General features: G+C 36.0%; 1 protein-coding gene across 1 annotated transcript; it reads left to right on the top strand.

Annotated features, from left to right (window-relative positions):
* The first annotated feature begins 2,638 nt into the window (after positions 1 to 2,638).
* On the top strand, positions 2,639 to 14,924 carry LOC149848525 (syntaxin-132-like). The gene is made up of 13 exons (XM_089995900.1): positions 2,639 to 2,816; positions 6,402 to 6,512; positions 7,546 to 7,602; positions 8,555 to 8,603; positions 8,748 to 8,836; positions 8,935 to 9,008; positions 9,108 to 9,150; positions 9,280 to 9,340; positions 9,437 to 9,462; positions 9,551 to 9,628; positions 12,051 to 12,131; positions 12,215 to 12,280; positions 14,555 to 14,924. The coding sequence occupies exons 1-13, from the start codon at positions 2,799 to 2,801 to the stop codon at positions 14,723 to 14,725; spliced, it is 924 nt and encodes a 307-aa protein (XP_089852026.1). The 5' UTR covers positions 2,639 to 2,798; the 3' UTR covers positions 14,726 to 14,924.
* The last annotated feature ends 10,597 nt before the right edge of the window (positions 14,925 to 25,521 follow it).

The raw sequence follows: 25,521 nt of genomic DNA, 5'->3' as shown, positions 1-25,521 counted from the left end.
TTTCTAAATATTTTCTATTGGTAGATTTCCATGAAATGTCATTAGTCAAAAAAAAACAACAACTTGGATATATCTTGGATAAAATTTAAATGTTTCATGAAATAGACATGTCAATTCAACTTGAAAATCCACTCTTAGATTACACATCTTTATATGCGATAGAATAACTACTCATAAACACAGTGAAGGAAATTCCTTAGAAGTATGCTCATCTAAATATGTAAATAAGACAAATTTATAAATTTTTTTAAAAAACTTATATATATATATATATATATATATATAATAAAGAGGAAAAAATTAGTACATTTCTTGTTACATCTGCAATGGATAATAAAACAGGCATTCAAATTCTACTTTAATACTGATATTTAATTGCATACACAGTTTACGACATTTTCTAAGGTAGCAAAATAGTTATTCATATGAAAAGAGCTAGACAAGATACTATTATTGTCTTGACCGTATTAAGAGACTAGCTTTCTTTAACTTCATACAATAAAAAAATTTATGCCGTATGTTGCATTAAAAAAAGATGTAGCTTAATTTGTTTTCATAAATAAAAAATATACTTCAGTTTTGCACTAGAGACTTTTTCTTTATTAGAACATGAAATGAAAAAAGTTACAAGGAACCTTACCTTACAAAAAAAACAATTAAAGTCTCATTCAAGCATAAAAAAATACTAAAATGGTTATATTGTGAGGGCTTTGTATATATATAGAGTGTAGCTGCCTACAATCATCATATACGGCATCTGGGGGTTTTCTTCATGTTTTTCTCAACTGATCATATAAATCTACTATATATGCTTGATTTTATAGAAATGGATTCTTGGTCGTCTAATTCCAACACATAGGTAGATTTTTATAAGGTCTAAAAATCGATGTTTAAAATTTTCATAAATATTCAAGGCTTAAAATATTTTCTTTAATAAAACAACATGATTCCAGGATCATTTCCTAGCAAATTAAACTATGTTGAATACATCTATGGGGTCAGATTTGTGAGAAAGCCCTTATTTGCTTGCTATAGGCACTTAACTTTTGTTAGCTCCTACTCTCAATCTTATATACTTATACATGGTTAGAGAATTCGATCATGATCTATGCAATAGCCCAAAAGGACTCCGATCTATGCTATGTGATCTTGACGTTGGGAGAATTAATCATGGAGATGTAAGAGAAGTAATTTCCCATCTCTTTAAGATAAAAGAGATTACACTCGAATTCATTATTTGGGTATTGAGTGAAATGAAATTTTAGAAGAAGAAGAAGAAGAAGAAGAAGAAGAAGAAGAAGAAGAAGAAGAAGAAGAAGAAGAAGAAGAAGAAGAAGAAGAAGAAGGGAAGAAACGGCCATTGGTGAATTAATCATGGAGACGTAAGAGTAGTTTCCCATCTCTTTAAGATAAACGAACTCACTTCAAATTCACTATATGGGTATTGAGTGAATCAAAATTCTAAGAGAAGAAGTTATATATAAATACATAAAAAAGGATTAAATTTGCTACAATTGTTTGTATGATGTAATTTAAAATTAATCCCAAACTTAATCTGAATAATCTAAAAGGTGTATAAAATGTATATTTATGATACTATCTACACATAAAAATCCTAGAGTCAACTTGGTCACATTCGCCGTCTAGGCAAAATTCTATTTGAAATCCGACCAACATATTGCTCTAGTGTTGGGTTATGGACCTATGGTTGACCCAAATAATTTTTGGGCATTTGGATTTGAGTCGGGTTTGGTATTTGAACAAATCAAACCCATTGAAAGCCCAAAACACAACCTAGCCAAGAACCAAAAAATAACTATCATTATTTACTTACAATAAATTTGAGCTTCCAATATGATCATATCTTAGATCATATCCAATGGAAGGTGGGTGAAGGATCACAAGTTAGCTTCTGGTGCGACCCTATGAATTCGATGGCCCCTCCTAGTGAACCTCCTCCACGCTAACACAATCAAGGTTCTAAAGAGTACACCTCCCTAGCGGGTGCAAAATCTGTCGGTTTTCTTTTAAAGGAGTCAGGCACATGTGGCTCGTTTAGATTTGGTGGGTCTGCGTTTAGTCTTTCTGGTGGGTTAATAAACTGCTTGATCAGTCACCCCATGTAGACAAGACCGCGATAACCCATTTGGGATTTGAATCTGAGACCTCTTGGTTATATGATAATATAACGAACCATCCACAAATCTCTTTTGTCACCAGACATGAGCTTGATTTTCGGGTATGGTATCGGGTCCAGACTCTAGTCTAATCAGACCCACCATAAGAGAAATCATAGCCGGACTCGATAAAACTACATGAACCAGCCCCGTCCATACTCAGTAAAACAATATTTTTTTTTATCTTTTTTACATTGAAAAATTGTAGGTCTTAATCGAAACTCGTCAGGCCCGAGTCTGGTATAAAATTTCACAAACTGTACCGGGTAGTAATCGGGTCTTCTTATTTATCACCATACCTTCAATTTCTTGTTTTAAACTGCATTATGTTTATTATCGGATATTTGTCCGATAATAAAGTCGCATGAAAAGCAAAAACCTTCAAGTTCTCACGAGAACTTCGCTGCCGTTATTTTCCCGTTTTAAACTGCATTCTGTTTGTCTCAGACTTTGGAATTTACATCTCTTTCGGTTCACTTTGTAGTGCGTGACAGAAAGAGTCTCTCTCTCCGCTCTGAATCCTGGTGTGGGAGGGAATCCAAACCCTAATTTTTCCTTTGAGTTCTCTTCTCGAAATTCTTCCCATCTTTTCGTCGGGTGTCGGAATCCCTTGAGCTCAAGATGAACGATCTTCTCGCGGTAAATTTTTGTAGTCTCTCTCTCTCTCGCGTAATTTGGAGTTGCACGTCGTTTGGAGCAAGATGCTTGCTGAGATCCGAGCGGATCGTCTTCTGTAATTTATTGGATCTCCGCTCTCCTTTTCACGTCGTTAGTTTGTTTTGATCGTCTCAGTTTTTTGGCTTTTTAAGCCTTTCCTCGAAGAATTTGATTAGGATTTCACTCGAGTATTCCGGTGGTTTTTGAATTTTCCCTTCTGATTAATGCTTTACTGTTAATCGGGTGTTTTTCGCAACCTCGGGAGTCCGCGTTTTTTCCCCCTGTTTTCTGAAAGATTTTGTTATTGCTATTTTAGGATTAGAAAAAGTTGCATTGTTTTTATGTGGTCTTGGTGTGAGAATTTCCCTTTTCTGGTATTTAGGCGTTATAATGCGTGGATTCATGGGTATATAGAGTAGAGAAACTGCTAAGAACCAGGATCTGTTGATCTATATGAATCAGAGAGTTCAAAATTTCGTCTTAGAATTGCAATCAGGCCTCCTTATGGTGTCACCTATGAAAGGGGATGAGATGCTGCAAGCAGAGTGTGAATTACCGCTAATAGATTTTTACATTGGGTCTGCTTTCTTCTATAAAATCCAACTGTGAAGTGAGGTGTGGGTGCTCGCTCTACTCGGGAGCTGAGTAGTTGGGAACAATTGAAACGCCACAGAAAAGAAATCCGTGTGGGAGGGTGAATCATCAATATGTTTTTATGTGGGTAAACTGAAAAAATGCTTACCATGGCAATGAGATAATCATATGAAATTTTTAATTGTTAGGATAGGAGTAGACACTCTTCTACAATTCCTAGCATGTTAAATAGATGTATGTGTGCATTGCGATGAAAAAAAGTCTCATTCATTCACATGGACAATGTGAAGGGCAAAAGATTGTATCCATAAACCGAAAAGTAAATACTGTGCAGGTTAAGGAATATTGGACAGGAATGCACGTACAAGCGAGGACTTTGTTGAAGCATGGTCTACATGCTAAGACATTATCCTGAGAATAAGTGGTAATTGTAAATTATGATCCTCCAAGATATAAGACCACTTTGTGCACAGAATGATTGCAGAGGATGAGGAAAGATACTATCCTTCTACATTTCCAAAGAGCAACTTATTTATATTTCTTTAATGGATAGCTAAGATAACCTGTGCAAGAATACCTTTCTTACGTGCTGTCCCTGGTTTCTTTGTCATTAGCCTAAGACCTTTCCATCATCCACTTCTGTATTTTATTTTATCCGCTCTTGTTGAATATTATTCCCTTTTGGTTCCCAGATAACACGGAGAAATTGTATCCTGTGAGTTTATTTTATTTACTCTATATAATCATTCAATCTTTGGTTGGAGGCTTGATGTCACTGAATAATGTTCTTGATGTAAACTCTTGTTTCCAAAAAAAAAAGAGCCTTGTTTGAATTTTATAATCTTTTTTGAGGGGATGAATTTGTCTTTATTTTCTGTTATATTTTGGTTACTGTGCAGATGATAACTGATCTTGTTGGGCAATATATATATATATATATATATATATATATATATATATATAATCTGTATGCAGTATATGCTTACATGAAAATGGAGCTTTACTTATAAGATGAGTAAATATTTGCTATGCATAAATGCGTTAACTTTTATACTTTAGCCCAAGCAGTTAGTTGTATTTTCATATAAACCAATTTTCTGTAAAATGTATTTAGTCTATTTATTGTCTCTCACCTCTCATAGTCTAGTTGCCATCAAATATTTCTATTAGTTAATTTTATGAATCGTTGAGCTCTGCCTCATCTGGTAGGGGCGACTTGTGAATGTCACTTGAAGCTGGGTGTACTCCCTGGTGGCCAGGTTGGGGGCCTGAATGCATGGTTGGTAAATGGTAACGGGGGGTGTTCCTTGGCATAGCCAGAAAGAAAGAAAAAATCTATAGAGTTTATGAACTTGTTAGGATAGATAATTTTGTCTAAAAGATAATGACATTTTATGGTAATGGATGAAATGGTGAGAACCAGAAGTTCTGATCACCATTCGAATTCCACTGAAAAAGGGTTTAACACTGACTTTTTTTTCCTTTCATATTTGTTACTGACACATCATATTATGGATTTTGACATTTCATATAGCTATATAATCAACCAAAGCAACTAGCTTAACAAGGGGAAGTTGATGATGTTCATGATGCAATTAAAATGACAGTGAATTTTTGGTTTTTCTTGAATTTTCATTGTTCATGTTGAATTTCCTTGAAACAGTTAGAATGAATACTAAAGTTTATATATATATATATATATATATATATATATATATATATATATATATATATATATATATATATAGAGAGAGAGAGAGAGAGAGAGAGAGAGAGAGAGAGAGAGAGAGAGAGAGAGAGAGTAGCTGCCTACGGCCTTAGGCGCATATGACATCCTACCGCAAGCGAAGGGGGGGTTTCCAAGTTGTTTTTTCTCAAATCTGACAACAACAACAACAACAACAACAACAACAACAACAACAACAACAACAACAACAAACAACAAACAACAAACAACAAACACTTTATGCCTTGAATATTTTCAAACCTTATAAAAACCTACCTGCTGTTGGAATAGAATAATGCAAGAGTCCATTCTAGGGATGGCAGTGGACCGGGGCGGAGGACAAGATCTCCACCCCCGTCCCGTTTCAAAATTTTGCCCTCCATCCCCATTTCATGTTGTCCATCCCCGGTCCAAACGGGGCGAGGCCCCGTTTCTCCGATCCCTCTTTCGCTGCCGCCTTCTGCCGTTAGAGGAAGGAGAGGAGAAAAATAAGAGTTCACGCCGCTTGTTAGAGGAAGAAGAGAAGAGAGATTCGAGAAAAGGGTTTTATATTAGGATTATATATATAGGATTTTATAATATGTATAAGGGTATACTAGAAATTTCCTTAACGGAGATCGGGGATCAGGGGCGAGGTGGGGCGGGGGCAAGAGTAAGTCCATCCCTGCACGGGTTTTGATTTTAACCTCCATCCCCTGTCCAAACGGGGCGAGGTGGGGTGGGGCCGCATTTCCCCCCTGTCCACTGCCATCCCTAGTCCATTCCTATAAAATCAAACATGTAGAACACATCTGTATGGTCAGATTCGAGAAAAAACATGGAAAATAACCCTTCAAAACCCCCGTAGGCATGAATTGGTGTAGGCAGCTACTCTCTCTCTCTCTATATATATAAACTTTATTTTTCATTCTAACTGTTTATATATAATGTGTGTGTAAGCACATAAACATGCCCCACCATATGCCACAAAACGTACATATAGACACTCGAAGCAGGTTGAGAAAGTTCATGTGGAAAAGTACATAATGATACCTAAAGAAGAGAAGGGATAAATATCATAATAGCTAAATGAACACAAATGTTTTGCCAAAGAAGGCTGCTCATGTGAGTATGCTGTGTGAACATTTCCGCATGTGCATTTTACATGAATTTTGCATGCATGTTGTCTTATTGCTGTTTTATTTCAAGTAGGGTTTGAGTACTTTATCAAAATTTATCCTCATCTTTGTATGGTGATGCAATTGCAGGATTCCTTTGGGACATCCAAAGGTCAAACCTCCAGGGAGGGAGATATTGAGTTAGGAACACAAGCCCCAACCAATACTGCAGATTTGGGGATGGAAAACTTTTTCAAACAGGTGGTTACATTTCATTGGTTTTCTGTTTATGTCATAAGGACTTCATTTAGGATTTGTTTTTCTTGTTAGGTTATATATTCAGAAATGCTGTTGATTTAATGTTGGGTATTCATGTCAATTTGATTTTGTTGCCACAGATCTTTAATCTATATGAGCAGGAAATATAATAAGTCACCAAAAGATTTGGACATTGTTTGAATTTGGTAGTATCTACCAGAGTTACCGGAAACTTCTTAGGTAGGTGGGAAGCTCGCTTCCCGGAAACTTGCTTCCCGGAAACTTGCTTCGGAAGCGCGATACTCCTCGCTTCCGAAACTTCATGGGAAGCTCGATTCCCCCACGCTTCTTCTATGCTTCTCATATACGTGGTCTATGCATAGTATTTATTTTTCTCACGTTTCTTTTCATCTTTTTCATGTATTTTCTCTCACGCTTTCACTCACTTTCCATGTACTTTCTTTAAATTGGTAACCAACATTGTTAGATTTTAACAAAAAAATTAACTCTTTTACTGAAAAATCATGAAATATAAGAATGATCAATTTTATTTTAGTTTTTATTTGTTTCTTGTTTGATTCCATATTGCTTCATTTTTTATTCATATTTTGCTTTTAAATTGAAACTTCGCTTCCCACTTTGTATAAATTTTAAAATGCCTCGCTTCTCGCTTCCGCTTCCCGCTTCCGCTTCCTAGTTTGGCAACCTTGGTATCTACTGATTTTGTGGTTCTATTTTGGCTGTCTCCTGATTTGAGTCAAATGAGTCCACTATTCACAGTACTTATAAATAATCAAGTTTTATGAATTCATCTCATTGTTTTCTCCTTCTTGTTATGCTGTTATCTTTATTCCTTTTCTGCTTTCCTTTTTTTCTCAATCACGTATTCAGTTCATCATCATTGCTGTGATGCTAGGAAATTATTTCACCAACCTAAGAAATACATGAATTTTCATGATATAGTTTATGAGATGCTAATGCCTATATCTTTTGTGATGGTCTTTTATAAACTAATGTGGATTTTGATGCATTTCAGGTGCGCGAGGTTGAGCGGCAAATTGATAAAATTTCTAAACAGCTGCAGAAACTCCAGGTAAGCACTTGCACACTTCAGCTTCTATTGTTCTATGGAAGATGATATAGCAGTTTTTTATACAGATTCGGAGTGGTTCTTCAGTCATTTTATAGAATTTCAATGTGAGAATGAAAACCAAAATTTTGATCCATCTCCTGAAAAAAAAATCTGTATTATGCTTCATTTGTTTTAAAGCAAATTTCTGTTCCATGCATGCATGTGTGCATATTATAAAGCTGAGTTGGGGAAGGATGCAGACCAGGTATGCACTAAAAGAATGTTTACATAAACACATTAACAGAGTATTTTGGCAATAAAATGATAGTTATTATAGTGTTCTAATTGAAAACTAAGATATGTATAATCAACCTCTCTCTCTCTCTCACACACACACACATACATACATATGTACATACATAAATACATACAAGCCAGGTCTTTGTTGTACCCAGAGAAGATTGTGATGTGTATGCACATGATATCATTTTTGCACTCCAGATGCTGTTTGAAGCTGGTTGAGAGGTGATTTTCCTGCTTTATCAATCAAACATCCTGTTTTTTACTGTTGGTTGTGTGGAACCTCCATAGTCTTGTCAAAAGTTCGTATGTGCTCTTTCTAACAAGCATAAATAGCCATTTTAACATGGATTCCAAAATGAAGAGAGGTTTTAATTCTGTTTTTTCCCACTAATATGGGGCAAGTAAGACACTTTTTTAACTATTCTGCATCTTTTTAGTATATTGCACTATCTAATCTCACTGTAGAATGAATTTGTAATGACATGTTAATGCAGCTTCATACTATGGCAACCTTATCAATTTTGTTTAGAATTTGAATCAATTTTCTCTTCGCACTTTCTTTACAGAAACCAGCTGCATTTTTGGCATCTAATTTTATGAAGTTAGACATACTATTGTGACATTTTAATTTATCGGAACCAATTTTATAAGAGACCCTTTGGGTGTGCAGGATGCAAATGAGGAGTCTAAATCAGTAACAAAAGCTGCTAGTATGAAAGGTAAAATATATTTTGCTACAATTTCTGCTTATGTTGCAGGGGTATATGTTGCCTCATTTCAACATTAACTTGGTGAATTGATTCTTTCTTCTCATTACTTTTTAGTTGTAGCTTAAGCTAACAAATGCTGACTGTTATTTTCAGCAATCAAGCAGAGAATGGAGAAAGAGGTGGATGAAGTTGGAAAAGTTGCACGTAATATAAAGTCAAAACTTGAAGAAATTGATAGAGATGTAATATTATAAGATTCTTTATTCAGTTATGCTGTTTATTTTTATATTTCTATTTTTACCGCTATCAGCTGAATTTAAGTCCATATTATCATGATCAGAATTTAGCCAACAGGCAGAAGCCTGGATGTGGAAAGGGATCAGGTGTTGACCGATCAAGAACAGCAATGACGGCGTATGTAGTTTCAAATAATTCACATAATTTGGTTTTATTTTAGAAATGTTGACCCATGCATAAGTTTCTCATACCTTATTGACTCAATTCTTAACACAGTGCATTGAAAAAGAAAATGAAGGAGCGCATGTCAGAATTTCAGGTTTCATCTATGACCAATATCTTTAACCTTCTTTCTTTATTTTTTCCCATTATTTGCTTGGTAGGCTTCCTTTTTATTATGTTTTATTCCTTCTTACTTGATTTATATCTTCTTAATATTGTCTTACAGACCCTTAGGCAAACAATTCAAGAGGAATATCGTGAGGTTATTGAAAGAAGGGTCTTTACAGGTTTGTATCAATGCCATGAATGAATTAACTCAAAAAGTATTTTTAGCCTTTTCTCTCATGGTGCTTAACATTTTCTTGTATGTGATAAATAATCAGTGATGGGTACCAGAGCTGATGAAGAGGTAGGATCCTTGATTATTAAGCTGTCAAGTCCTTTGAACTTGTTATGGTGTTTTCTGTCTTAAATGATGACTATTGCTTACTGGACAGACAATTGATCACTTGATAGAGACTGGAAATGCTGAGCAAATCTTCCAAAAGGCAATTCAGGAACAAGGCCGAGGCCAGGTTTGTCTTTTTCTTATTTGTGTTTGTGGTGAGACTAAAAGCATTTCTTAAGCAACTTGTACTTATTGGATGACAGTTTATAATTTGAAGCACAATGAACAAACATCCATTAATAACCTAATGATAGTTGTTTCTTGTTTGTATGGGTTCTCGTGATAGTTATTCTTCTCTAGCAAGGTAATCAACTATTCAATTTCCTTTTTAGAAGCCGACTCTTATAAAACTCATGTTCTCTTAGTTCTTGTTTAGATAGTGGAAATGTTTTTCCTTTGGAGGGATGTCCTTTCCAAAAATCATTTATGATGCTACAAGAGTTAATTTATCTCACTTGGTACCTTTCAATGCTCCTAGAACTTAGCTTCTGAATTTGACAAGGGTTTCACGAGAAAGGGCTGATATACTGTTCATTGAAAGATGCAAAATCGACTATAGCATACTTGAGCAGAATGCAGTGGTGCCCAAAGCTACCGGAAGCTTCTTAGGTAGGTGGGATGCACGCTTCTTAGAAACTCGCTTCGGATATGCGATACTCTTCGCTTCTGAAACTTCATGGGAATCTTGATTCTCCCACGTTTCTATGCTTCTCACATGCATTGTCCATGCTTTTCTACATGCTTCCTATATGCTTTTCTCACGTTTCTTTTCATGTTTTCCATGTGCTTCATTTCACGCTTCCACTCACTTCCCATGTGCTTTTATCTAAATTAGTAACCATCATTGTTAGATTTTAACAAAAATTTAATTATTTTACTGAAAAATCATGAAATATAAGAATAATCAAATTTATTTTAGTTTTTATTTGCTTCTTGTTCGATTCCTATGTGACATGGACTCGCCAAATAGGCCCGCGCACCCGTGCCGATGTGACACGATGTGGGTACGGGTGCGGCACTTGATGCGGTCAATAAACCCTGGATGCAATCAACCTACACCTAGGGTTATCTTTGTGGACTCGGTCACGAGTCGGGTTCGAGCTTGGACCAACCTTGCTCGAACCTGACTCTTGTGGGGTACCGAGCCTAACCTGGCCTGGCTCGTTAGCTCATAAGGGCTCCGCACAAGGGACCGAGCTGAGCCCGGGCTCGGTCTGGACTTAGCAGTCACAAAGAGAGAGAAACTTCCCTTCTCTCTCCCCTCAATCGGGAAGAACGAGAAAGAAAGAGGGGAAGAGAGAGAGTCTTCCTCTCTCCCCTCATTCAGGAAGAACGAGAGACGGGGGAAGAGCGAGAGTCTTCCCCTCTCTCCCCTCAATCAGGAAGAACGAGAGAGGGGAAGAGAGAGAGAGAGAGTATTCTCCTCTCTCCCCTCAATCAGGAAGAATGAGAAAGAGAGGGGAAGAATGAGAGAGAGAGAGGACTTCACGCTGCGCTCACAAGAGAGAGAGAGAGAGAGAGAGAGAGAGAGAGAGAGAGAGAGAGAGAGAGAGAGAGAGAGAGAGAGAGAGAGGGTCGGGCCTACTGTGCCTTATATATATACCCACCTGCACCCAAGTTTTTTTAAAGTGCCACACCCACACCCACACCCACACCTATGTGACATAATTCGATTCTTATTCAGTTCTCATATTGCTTCCTTATTTGTGTTTCACTTTTAAATTTATACTTCACTTCTTGCTTCCTATAAATTTTAAAATGCCTCTCTTCCCCTTCCTATATCGTTTCCTGCATCCGCTTCCTAGTCTGGCAACCTTGGTAGTGCCATCATAATTTCTCTTGTGCAATTGCATTATTAAGGCTTATGGTCTCTTCAACTTGCAATAGCAGTTTTTCTCCAAAATAGAGCTTGTGCAACTCCTCTTTAAGTGTGAAAAATTTCCACGTTGATACCTGTGATTAGTGTCATTTATGTCAGAAATTGTATCCTTATGGCTATTAAAGTCATAGCTTGTAATGTTGATCATAAGCAAATCACCTAACTGAAATCCATCTGCTGTCCAGGGCAATTGGAATTTCCTTCCACTCTATGGCTTGTCAATGTGCATGTGACCTTGTGTTGGTTTGGATCCAGAAATTTGTTGCTTTGACCTGCATCGTAAGAAGTTGGCAGCTTTTCGCAAGTAATGATATATTTGATGTTCTCACTGAGGATGATAAATCATTAGGAAACAAAGATGAGAAGAAGGTTTAGATGTCTATGGTTTACCACTGACAAGAATGGACATGCATGGAGTTGATACACTTCTTGTCATCTGTTAATTCTGCACTTTGGGACTATTCCTGAAACCGATGTCTGATAGGACTCGAGATGGATCTGAACTTCTTGTGAGCTTTTAAAACACCACTACAAAGACTATGCTGCTACTTCCGTGTTTAGGTTCTAGATTATGTCTTCATAGCAAGGATGCTATTTTCTTGAATTAATCTGGACCTTATATTGCTTAGAGAGGATAGTTTTAGGTTACGATCTTTGCATCATGCTGCAGGTCATGGACACTCTGGCAGAAATTCAAGAACGACATGATGCTGTGAGAGACCTTGAGAAGAAGCTTCTTGACTTGCAGCAGGTGCTTAAACTTGTGTTCTAAGTTGTAAATTATGGAATGCTTTCTTCAGTTTTCTTCATTATTTTTGTTATTCCTTCATGCAGATTTTTCTGGACATGGCAGTACTAGTTGAGGCTCAAGGTGAAATGCTGGACAATATTGAAACTCAGGTTTGTTTCATTTCGTTAGCAAAACTTTCAATCAAATCATTGTACCATTCATAACATATTTACTCATATTCTTAGGCCACCCAAGCCGAAGGCTTACTATGCTTAATCTTTTTGATTGAAAGGCCCCGTAAATGAGGTATGGTAGAACCAAAACCTCAGGAACTGGAGTCAATGTCAGCTCAAGTAGCTCTTTGAGTCAGTCTATACAGCACAGTCCTAATGGAAACACATACTCTCATTATTTTATAAATAATCCTTAAGAAGATATATAATTTTTCTCAACATTGTCATCCTTTTTGATAGATATCTCCATAACCTGAGATTAGTCATTGTACTCCTGCAAAAGACAAAAATCTTCCAAACTCCATTAAAGGTTTAAAGTTCTCAGGAAATTTTTGAGACACTCAACAAAATCAACCACCCTGAGGAACACTATCAATTTTTTTTAATGTCTGATTATATATGACTGCCTAAGTATCTTTTTTCTTTTTATTCTAGGGAGATTTTCAAAAAACACACCTAATGACCTAACTCATTAGCGATAATAACACATCTAACTTTTAGAAAATGTTAAAAACACGACTTAACTTTTTCATGGTTAATTAAAACAACGCAGAGTTTATTTCTGTCAAAAGTTGCTCTTAAATGTGCACTGAACCATTTTGCCCTTAAAAAACCTAATTTTGACTAGCTATGTTGGAAATTTTTTTCAACGTGATAGCTGTCTGAAGCATATAGCTTCCCTTTTTGCCTCATTCATCTTTGTAAAGGCTCACACAAGGACGATTGATTGTTCCACACAAGATGCTGATTTGATCGGTAAATATTGGAGAACCAGTTTGCTTGAAAAGAAAGAGGGATGAATCCTTAGAAGAAAATGCAAGGAAGAAGACCTATTGGGGCTTAGCAAAAAATATATTTTTGAAGAAAATGATAGAAATTGACATTAGATGGGTTTGCCTTCTTTGGGCTGTTAAAAGAACACTAATATTTGCCTCTGGATATGAAGGGGTTTTAGAAGCACCATTTTCTCCAGACACTGTAGCGTGTCTCCATGAGCCAGAGATGAGGGTTGGGTAGCTCTCCCTCTCTTTAAGTCTCTTTTATGAGAGAGAAAGTTCTTTACCAAGAGATGCTATAAGGGATGTAGAGAGGAACCCTTGCCGGCTCTCGTGAGTGATGGAGAGAAGGATCTTAACGACTTTGTCCTAGAAGGTTGGGTAGGTGGGGAAGAAGAAAAGAAGGAACGTATGAAACCCAATAGAGGAAAAGAGAGCACAAAGGGTAAATTAGTACATTTAACCTCTTAACTCAAGGTGGTTTAGTGATAAGTGATAACCCAAGTTATATAGATGGAAATCTGTTTTTTATTTACAATAGAAAAAATTAGGTGTGTTTTTAAGTTTTTAACAATATTCAAAAGTTTGGTGTGTTTTTTATTATCACCAAAACTTAAGTGTGTTTTTGAAAATTTCCCTTTATTCTAATGCTCTGGTTTTATTCTAAAATTTTCTTCTTCCCAGTTCTTTTTCTGGTATAAGAAATTTCTGAAAATTCTTCATTTTCTGTTGTGCAACGGATCATTAAAGCTGTTCAGCATTACATGTTAACCAGGGTTGATTTTTTTTTATGAGACTTGAATGAATTGGGCGCTGTCTTCATTTGTGAAAGCTAATGTAGACTTGAGAATTCTGGTTTGCCGTGTCAATGAGTTCGGATTTTTACCTACTCATCCATAAAATAATCTAAAATTCTTTAATAGTATTTAAAACATGTCCTTTTTTTATTGCTAATAGATCGGACAAGTTAGGTCAAGCACTACGAGTTCATCAAATTTGGCCTAGTTTGGAAGTGAGCAGAGTACCACAAATCATGTTCATGGACAATTCAACTCCAAATAATCTAAGGGTAATCACCCATAGCTTTGACCTGTCATCTTCTGTGCCAGCATGGATTCAATGCAACATTTAGAACTAGGAGCTGCTAAAACATATTGATGATTCTAAGGGAAGTTGAAATTAATCACAAGGGAGTTCATTAGCGGTGGCAATCTAGGATGGACCATGAATGTGTCAGGCAGCTGTGGAATCAAGTAATTCAGGATGAACTGTTTGAGTTCTTTTTGACCATTAAGTGCAGCCATCTTTATCTCTTCAGAAATTCTGTTAATCTGGTTGCTCTCCTGGTTTGGAGAATTTGCCAAACCTGTTGACGCCTTTTGTAGACAACCAGCTTGAGTTGGGCCAAGCTTGTTTATGATTTGCCTGTGGTCAGGTTTCAAACGCTGTGGACCATGTTCAGTCTGGAACAACTGCCCTTCAGAAAGCAAAGAAGCTGCAACGAAACTCACGGAAATGGATGTGCATTGCCATCATCATCCTTTTGTTGATTGTTGTGATCATCGTAGTTGCTGTGATCAAGCCTTGGAATAGCAAGAGCTCTTGACATCTTAATGTTATGTCTGCATTTTGCATGTGTGCATTTGTAATAGCATGGGAAGATCTTCACTACAGGATAAATGCAAGCTTATGTTGCTTATTTGTTCGATTTTGCTCTCTCCATTTGTTCTTATATGTCATCTAAGCTACTCGTCTTTTGTTCTTTTCCTGTAATTTTTTCCCGTCAAGCGAGCAACTCTCTTGTTTCTGATGATTGGTATGCTTAAATTAGAATCTTTCTTTTTCCATGAGGGTCAATGTGCATTCACTTGAAGTCTTTGAAATAAGTTAGCAGCTTGTCATGTTATTGAGAAGGAATAAAAAATTAAGCTTTGCAAAAAATGCTCATATGAAATTTTGTCAAATTTGATCTGCGCGGTATGCTTTGGACGTCGATGATCTGGGTTGGTGGGAGCCATTATTAGAACAGAACTGGTTTTTCATCCGAGTGTGTATGTGGATGCCTGTGATCTGGGTTGGTGGGATCCCTTATTTTGCGAGGAACTGGTTCTTCTGAGCTAAATATAGCTGGTTATTATCCTCACTTCAGGACCGACTTTGCTGCCTTCGTAATGGACTCAATTCATTTGTGTTTAGACTCTGCAGTGTCTTTGGTACATTGTCATAATGCAGATGCTAGAAATTTTTAGGCTCTGTTTGGGAACCTTGAATAGGAAGAGTTGTGATTTTCCTTCCCTAGCGCTCTCATGCTCTATGCTGTTCGGGAGCAGTGGTGTTGCAAAATACTATTGGCAGCCCCAGCTCCACATTTTGACACTTCACAATAAGATGTTTTTGGCAACTCCATCCTCAGCAGTCATCACCACGTTGTGCCAAACCCATATTTTGGCAACTCATGAAAATGGTGTTTCTATCTCAACGCAAGGCTCAGAGTATCTTGGATATGAGTTTGTTACCCTACGTTATAACGAGTGGACATGCTTAGATATGTTGATGCCGACACTGACATGTATGTATAATACTATTTTAATAAAAATACATTTTTAGTGTTAAAATATCAAAAAATAGTTTTTATTGATTAAAATTTTAAAAAAAAGTCTGCAGCCTTGTGTCATATCTCCTAATTTTTTGAACTTGCAAGTCAAATTCGGGTCTAGTGTCCTTGTGCCTGTATCTTTGCGACGCAGTTGCTACCTAATGGAGAAGTTTTCTTGGATGGTGCTGAAATTTCAGGATTTCTTGGATTTTTTATGTTTCCAATTATAGAACTTCTAGAACACTTGACAAACTCGAATGTCGTATGCAAGTGTGATTGTTTCAAGGCCTAGGCGTCAGATCAGGTGCTTGTGGCCAAAAAATAGATCGGGAATAGCCACTTACCAGATGCGGTCATGAATGATTTGAACGACACTTCGGTGGAGGTGGGTGGTCAGCATTCTCCTCAACCAATCGATGACCTCAATGAGCCCAAACTAGAATGTCGAGAGTTTAGACTCTCAAACCCATAAATAGTGAGAGACCAATAACACGTAGATATTTTTCATCACACTACTACGAGTCTCTTATTTATATAGAGAGAGATTTGGAGGGAGGTTCATAATGAAAGGTCCATAATGGGCATACATGAACAATTATGAGCCCTCATAACTATCTTGTAACCCCCAAAACCCAAGAGTCTCTCCCATGTTTGTTCTTTGATGTGCTCATGTCAATATAGGTCACATCTAGGTTAGATTCGATTCGCTTCAAAATTTTTTTACTTGACCCATTGACATGGAAAAACACTTCATCAAGGTTCATTACTGTTATCTCGATTTAATTTTCATATGAGTTCACACAATGTCCTGTATCACAAAAATGAATCATACGAGTCATAAAGATAAATATCTTTATATGAGATATCATATTTCCATGTACTACAATATTATTTATTTTCAGTGCTTAGCATGTTAAAAATACCTTTATGAATATGTTGATCTCTAACCCATTCTATTAATCTATTTAATATTGTTATTTTGTTATTCTTTCATTTCAAAACGAGCGATCCTTTACACAAAATCAACAATGCACAAAACTATAGATAATCAATTTAGTTTTATAAATGTGATAACATATAACCATAATGTATTTTCATACATCAAAAGTAATCAAATAGATCCATTACATGTTGAAAATATAATTTTGGTACTAGCCCTTTATTAAGAGGATCCACAATCATTTTCTTCTTACCGATTATATCAATACACACTAAATGATTCTCAGTCTTTTCTTTAACAATAAAGTACTTTAACTCCACATGTCGACATGAGGTGGAGTTCTTGTTGTTATTCGAGTACAATCTTAGTTCTATCACAATGGATCTCAATTTCAGAGACATAAGCAGTCTCATTTATGTTCATTATATCAAAATGAGAGAAAAAAAATTCTTTTGTTTTATGTAGCAGACTCAAATCATTAGTTGCAATAAGAATATCAACAACATACAAAATAAAAATTTTGAACTTACTCGCACTATCCTTAAGGTATATGCATTAATCAACAATATTTTTAGTGTATCTAAAATTCAAAATCGCTTGATTAAACTTTTTATACCATTGGTGGAAGGTTTTTTAAGTCCATAAATTGATTTCTTTAATTTGCAAACAAAATTATTTGAGTCATCTAAACTGAAACTAGGAGGTTGTTGCATATATATTTCATCTTCTAGATCCTCATTCAGGAAAGTCATTTTCATATCTATTTGATGTAGTTTTAAATCAAAATGTGCTACGAGGGCCACGATTATTCTCAATGATTCCTTAGTTGAGACAAGAGAAAAAGTTTCATTATGATCAATGCCCTCAATCTAAGTGAATCCCTTTGCAACAAGCCTAGTCTTATACCTCTTTACTCGCCCTTTATAGTCTATTTTGGTCTTAAAGACCCATTTACAACAAATATTTTGACTCTATCAGGTCGAGATACTAAATCTCATACTCAATTCTTTGCTATAGAGATAAACTCTTTTTTCATGACATTGATCAAATATGACAATTTATCATTTTCAATGACTTTAAAAAAGGATAAGAGATTATCATCAATGTCTATGAAATTATTAGGCTCTTGTAAAGGACTTATAAACAGTTAGTTACTAAAATTCGTTCTAACTGTCTTTCCATTAAAGTCATCCACCCTGCCAGCCTTAACAACCAAAACAAGATAGAAGCCCGAGTCATACATATCCTGAATTTCTTGACCCTATTGATTGCAAAAATTTCCCCCAAAGAGTTTAATTCAACACTCCGACCTAACATAACATCAGAGTGAGAATTCAACAATAAATCTCCATACTATTCTTTCTCAATATAGTACACATGGGCCAACAACTACCACAACTCTAATAACATCCACCATCGAAGTGTTTTTCAAGACTTCAATTTCATTGATGGGCCTAAATGGGAGGTGGTGTTGGGGTATGCACTAATCCTCATCTGAAAAAATGATCCACTGTGGAGGTTGAATCCAAGAAAATCTCATAGACATTGTTAAGATGGTTAACATTTTTCTGTAATGCTTGATGCTTTCCTTTGATACCAAATACACTCTTCTAACCTCTATCCTATCATAAAAATGATCCATTATCGAATTGAAACAAATTACATACATTTCTCCACCATAAGAATCAATAAGATCAAAGGAGAAAACCTTCCCACCCCGTTGGCATTGTTGTAGCAGCGAAAATGACCTTTTACCGTTACTCTAGCCTTGATTGCCCACTTCGTATGGTTAGGATTCAATGTGGACACAAGAATTATCCTAGGATGAGCTTCTTCTTCATGATAGGCCCTTGACTGCTGTAAACCGGTGGAGGTCTATGAGAAGGTTGAACACTTGTTTTGAACAAAGATTATTTGATGGGTTTTCTAGTTTATTTGCACTACCAGAGTTTTGCAAAGGAGGTATAGATCCCACTTTTTGGGACTGCATATTATGACTTTCTGTCTTAACTTCACCATTGACACCGCCATTAGAGTTTGCAAATGTCTTTGGTGTTGGCAAAAAATACATAAAAAGGGGAGCAAACTCCACTTACCGGACATCGCCATGATGGATCCAAAGGGAGCTTTGATGGATATGGGTTGTCAGCATTCTCCTCAGCCAATCAACACCCTCGACGAGCCCAAGCCTTGAAGTCAAGAGGAGAGTAGAACCATTGAACTCTATAGAGAGTAAAACCAATATCGCATACAGTTTTATTGTGTTCTTATATAGCACTCATCACACTGTATAGGTCATTTTATATACTTCTAGGAGAAGCTTGTAGTGGGAGGTTACCACAATCGGTGGTTACGTTACATGGGCAGTTGCAATAACTTCCCTCTAACTCCCATGAGCCATGCTATCCCATGAAGTACTCATGTCAAACTGGGTGACATCAGGTTGAATATGATCCATATTTTAACATTCTTCCACTTGACTCATTGACACAAAAAAAATAGTTTATCGAGGTTTCGCTGTTATCTCGATTCAATTTCCATGTGGGTTCACATGCTATCCTGTATCACAAGAATAAATCATATGACTCATGAAGATAAACATCTCTATATAAGATATCATATTTCCACGTACTACAATATTATTCATTTTTATTATTTAGCATGTTAAGAATACCTTTATAAATAGGTTGGTTTCTAACCCATTTTATTGGTTCATTTAATATTGTTATTCTGTTATTTTTTTTTTAAATGCGAGATCCTTTATACAGAATCACCAATGCACAAAATCATAAAGATTCAATTTAGTTTCAGCAATGTGATTACATAAAATCATAATGTATTGTCATACATAAAAAGAAACCAAATAAACTTATCCTCATAACATATTGGGAATATAACCTCGGTGCTAACCCTTCATTAAGAAGATTCAAAATAATTTTCTTTGTACTGATATTTTCAATACACACTAAATGATTACCCATTCTTTTTTTAACAACAAAGTACTTTAACTCCATGTGTCTGTATGAAGTAAATTGCTTGTTGTTATTGGAGAAAGACATAACAACTTCATTATCACAAAAGATCTTCAGTGACCTCTCAATACATTCCATAATACCAAGATTCATATTGAAGTTTCTGATCCATATGGCCTGAAACATAGTCTCGTATAGAGTAATAAATTTTGTCTCTATGATATGAACTACAGTTGTAGACTGTTCCTCACTTCTCTATGAGACAACACTACCTGCTAATAGCAAGATGTATCTAATATTAAATTTTCTACTGTCGAGACACTCTCTTGAGTCTGCATCAAAGTATCGAACGATCTCTAAGTGATCAACCTTTCTGTAGGTCAACATATAGTTCTTTGTTTCTTGCAAGTAACACATGACCCTTGTCTCAACTTTTCAATATGCAATACCTGGATTAGACTGATATCTACCAAGCATCCCAACATCAAATGCGATGTCTAGTCGCATGTAGATCTACGCATATTGCAAGCTCCCAACCACCAAAGCATACAAGATGATTGCTATTTGAGTCTCTTTATGATAATCCTGAGACCAATCTTTTAAGTTTAATTTATCCTTTTTTACTGTGGTGGTGATCCAAGAGAACAATTCTTCATCTCATATCTTTTAAGAACTTTAAGGATATTAGATTTTTGAGAGAGGTTAATGACACCTTTAGTTCTTTCATGACGGATCTTAATTCCAAGAATATAAGCGTCCGCATCTATGTCCTTCATATTAAAATTAGAAGAAAGAAAATCTTTTGTCTCATGTAACATACTAAAATCATTAGTTGCAAGAAAAATATCATTAACATATAAAACCAGAATTATGAACTTACTCTCACTAGCCTTAAGGTATATACACTGATCAACAATGAATTCAGTGAATTCAAAGTTGAAAATTACTTGATTGAACTTTTCATACCACTTGTGGGAGGCTTGTTTAAGTCTATAGATTGTTTTTTTTAATTTGCAGACTAAATTATTTGAGTCATCCACACTGAAATCAAGAGGTTATAAGATATATATATATATATATATATATATATATATATATATATATATATATTCAGATCTTCATTTAAAAAAACTATTTTTATATCTATATGTAGCTCTAAATCAAAATGAGCTACAAGGGTCATGATTATTCTCTAGTTGAGACAGGAGAAAAAGTTTTATTATAATCAATGCATAAACCAGAGTAGATAACATATCTTTTAGTTCTTATAGACCTCCATACATGTGCTACAGGTGGTTCAAATTGAACCTTTGCATCTTATTATTGTTGTATATCCTCATCAACAACTTGTTCTATTTGAGATTGGTGTTTATTGACTAGATTTTTCCTAACATCATCCAAAGAGACAATGATCGAAAAAATTAGGCATTTTTCTTTCGTAGTTATAAAAATTGAATCCTGCAATTCTTCAAATGCAAGACTTTGAGATGCATCTATCCAAATAAAACTATTTTTAAGAAATCTTTTTTTATCTGTTTTCAATATCTTTAGTGTATGAGACATATAATAAAACCTAAAACCTTTTGATCTTTCTAGATAACTAATAAAATATCCATTACTCATCCAAGGATTAAAGACTTATATATATGGGTTATACAACTTAGCTCCAACTGAACATTTTCGTAAGTACATATATGATAAGAAAAGTTTTCTATTAATCCATAACTCATATAGAGTTGTTTGGACAACTTTCGTAGGAACATTGTTTAATATGTGTATTGCTATCTTAAGAGATTCACCCTATAATGTCAAGGGAAGGTTTGAGTTATTTAACATTGGTTAAACCATTTTCTTAAGTATAGAGTTTCTCCTTTCAGCTACACCATTTTAATAGGCACTACCAGACATGATGTATTGAAACACAATTTCTTTCTCCTTTAAAAATCATGCTAATGACCATTTCTTTTGTCCATCTCAATGAAATGACCATAATATTCACCACCTCTATCCAACCTAACTACTTTTATAACTTCACTGGTCTGTTTCTTTACTTCTTTTTTGAAATCTTTAAAAACCTAAAAGACTTAAGATTTCTCAAATAACAAGTAGAGATACATATACTATGAGTAATTGTCTATAAAGGAGACAAAATATTTTTTACTTGTGTAACATGGAGAAAATGACCCACAAATATCCATATGCACAATATTTAATTTTTCATTACTACCTTGATATCTTTCTTATGTGTTGGACCGTTTAACCTTTGTGCAGTTAAGACATGATTCTGTATTTGTAAAATCAAGAGATCCAAGAATCCCTTCTTTCACAAGTCTTTAGACAGTTTCTTTCGAGATGTGTCATAACCATTGATGCCAAAGCAAATAAGATTGGTCATCCTTTAAACCACGTTTATTACCAATCATGATATTCTTAACAGGGTGAGATTTTTATGTATGAAGTTTGGTTCTCAAACAATATAGACCATCACATATATATATACAAAACTAACATAAATATAATTTTTAAATATAACAAACTTAAAGTTTTCAAAATTAAATACAAAACTAAACTTATCAAGTTTTGAAATAGAAATAAGGTTCTGATTATAAGATGAAACATAAAATGTATCAACCAAATCCAAAATAAATCTAGACTCCAACACAACTCTACAGGTCTCAACGTTCTTCGCATGCAAACACATCTTGTTTCCTGAGAAAATGCTTCTTTCGTTCTCTATTGATTATCTTTTGTTTAAAAATGCCTGCAAAGAGTTGATAATATGCATTATGATACCAAAATCAATCCACTAACTATGCAATGAGATATGGATTAAATTGCACTTATAAGAAACAAATGGCTTGCTGCTTTTCTTCTCGAGCCATTTCTTATGCTTTGGATAATCGACCTTCTTATGTTCTTTTTTCTTACAGAAAAAACACTTTATAGAAGAACTTCCAGACTGGGATTTGGCATTCGCCTGAGAGTTAAAACTCTCTCTAGAGATTTTTTTCATGCTTTTTTTCTTAAAAAAACCTTCTTTGCCTCAAGCCTATATTTTCTCTTATGAGAAGTCGTATGTGCGTACTACACCTTCTCACCCTTCAATTTTTCTTCCTCTTCGACACACTTGATCAAGAGGTCATTAAAAGACCACTCATCATTATGTATTGTAGGAGATTTTGAACGGTCTATATTCTATAGGCAACAATGTCAAAATAAGATGGACTAAGAAAGAATTAGAAATTGAGAGCTTTATGTCATTCAACTAAGATGCAATGTTTCCCATTTTCAAAATGTGTTTTCGGATATTACTATCTCTAGAATATTTTATAGATACTAATTTGGACATAATAGTACTGATCATAACTTTACTAGAACTGATGAATTGAGCTTCAATGACTCATAAATTTATTCACTGTCTTGTAGTGATGGATGACACCTCAAATATTCTTAGCCACTCGAGATTGCAAAAGCAATAGGCTAAGCTGGTTCGAGTGCTCTCACTTTTCAAAATCAACCTTCTGATCCGCTGTAATTTACTCTGTAAGAGCGGGAGGTTCGTAAATTCTTAATGCTAAATATAGGTCCATGTATCCTAAAGTGAATAACACTATTTCTTTCTAATTCAAAAAATTAGATCCGTCTAAAATGTGGATATTACTAGAACCGTCAACGATCAAGAAACCTGATATTACAAGAACAAAAGACATTACTAAATAATTGCTCATACAAGATTCATATTGAAAAGGTCAATATGAGACCCTTTATTATTCACCTTTTCTAAGGTAAGCATAATAGAGTCATTATTGTTCCACTTTGGTAAAAACAATAACACTCAGAATTACTTCACCTCCTTAATTTTCAAGGAATTGACTTTAATTGGTAAAACTAGTAGATCATATAAGAAAAGACAATTCAACACTATCAATTTGGATACAATCATGCTTTATAGACTGGTGTACACATCTACTATTAAAACATGTGTGAATTTGAAACATAATGACATACTTTTGAGTAAAATTATTATTTCATAAAATTACACATAATTGTAATACTAAATATGACTCTCAACAAAGTCAAAATAATCTTTAATCAACACCACCCAATGTCACTTTGGTGATATCAAGAGTGAGTTGATCAAAATTCATGGATAACTCAATACAACATGAAACATACTAAATATCATGCTAAAGTCACCCGAAAAGTATGAGATTAATAATAAAGACATGCATTTACAGGTGATATTCGTGATTGGGGTTCTAAAACAACCTAAATGAGTCCTTAAAGACCCTGAACTGGTTACTAAAGCCCTGAACCCATTCAGAAAACCATTGAACCAATTAGGATAACCCTTAAACTGGTCTCAAGAAGCCCGAACCAATCTAAAAAATCATTGATCCGATCCTAAAATACCTTAAACCAGTTTTGAAAACCTCAGAATAAGTCTCAAAATGCTTGAACCAGTTTCAAAATGCTTGAATTGAATCAAGAAACCCAAGAACTAATTTCCAGAATGGCTGAACCAGTTCCAGAAAAGGCCTGAACTGGTCCAGACAAGACCCAATTCAGTTGGAAACCAAGTCCCGGGTTAAGAACCGTGTCCCATTAGGTCATGCACAAACTCAGTCCACTTGTAACCCTCAACAGGTTTGGGTTTCAGACTGGGTCTGATAGTATTAGGCACATACCTGATCCACCCAGTCCTGTCGATGGGTCTGGGTCTGGATTGGGTCCTGCTGGGTCAGGTGGAGATCTTATCTACCTAGTCTCGCCAATGTGTTTGGGTCTGGATTAGGTTCCACCAGATTGGGTGCAGATCCGATCCACCCGATCCTGCCAATGGGTTCAGGTTTGAATCGAGTCTCACTAGGACATGCTCAAACCTGATCCATTCGAAACCCAGGGTAGAGTTCGGGTTCAAATCTGGTTCGTTGCCTCGATCGAGTTTTATTGTAGTTGCTACAGTAAAACCTGATGCCCCCCTTCGAGAAACCAATTTTTTTTAGGGTTACAACCCTTCCCCATCCAATATCCACTGTTGCTAGTTGCTGCCACCAGCAGCCGACCTCTACTGCAAATGACGATCGTCGATCGATGGTAGCCAGTTGTCATCGAACTTAGCCATCCACCGATGGTTGTAATGGCAAAAAAAGGAAGTAACCAGACAAGGGAAGGGTTTACACCCCCTTGCTACTGTAACCACTACCAATAGCCACCAGTGGTGGCCAACCATGGCAGCCGTCTATGGCGGCCTACATCTAACGGCATGGAGTCATTAGATCTAGTTGCTTGCCGACGACTATAGTGGAGAAAGCCAAGAAAAACATAAAACAAAGGGGGGGGGGGTCTCTTGCTTTCGTCGTGTTCAGCCACAATCGACGACGATGATCGGCCTATGACGGCCAATTGCTGATGTCCGCGACCTCCCTCGGGCGATGACAATCGTCTAGACTGCCTGCTATGGTCGACTATGGTTGTTTATAACCATAGTCACCAGTAGGGGTGACAAAATCTGACACGACCCGCCAACCCGCTTCTTAAGCGAGTTCAGGTTTGGCTTAAACGGGTTCGTGTCGTAAACGGGTCGATCCGCCTAACCCATTTATTAAACGGGTCGGGTTCATGTTAGAGGTATGCCAACCCGCCAACCCGGCTGACCCGTTTAATAAACGGGTTAGGCAGGTGGGTTAACCCGTTTACCCAAACCCGACCCGCCCACCAACCCGTTTACCCGACCCCGACCCGCTAACCCGCCAACCCGTCCGCTAACACAAACCCGATCCGCCAACCCGCCCGCTAACCTGCCTACCCATTTACCCCGACCCGACCCGTTTATTAAATGGGTTAACTGTGTCGTGTCAGGTTACCCGTTTAATAAATGGGTCAGGTTCGTG

The sequence above is a fragment of the Nuphar pumila genome, chromosome 1 (genome assembly GCF_984573655.1).
Source record: "Nuphar pumila chromosome 1, dmNupPumi1.hap1.1, whole genome shotgun sequence".
Lineage (NCBI taxonomy): Eukaryota > Viridiplantae > Streptophyta > Magnoliopsida > Nymphaeales > Nymphaeaceae > Nuphar > Nuphar pumila.
This window is presented reverse-complemented; position numbering and strand designations above follow the sequence as displayed.

Coding starts and splice junctions, on each gene's coding strand:
- LOC149848525 (XM_089995900.1), top strand. Junction 9,009..9,107: donor TCAAGAACAGCAATGACGGC/GTATGTAGTTTC, acceptor TTCTTAACACAG/TGCATTGAAAAAGAAAATGA. Junction 12,132..12,214: donor AGCTTCTTGACTTGCAGCAG/GTGCTTAAACTT, acceptor TCCTTCATGCAG/ATTTTTCTGGACATGGCAGT.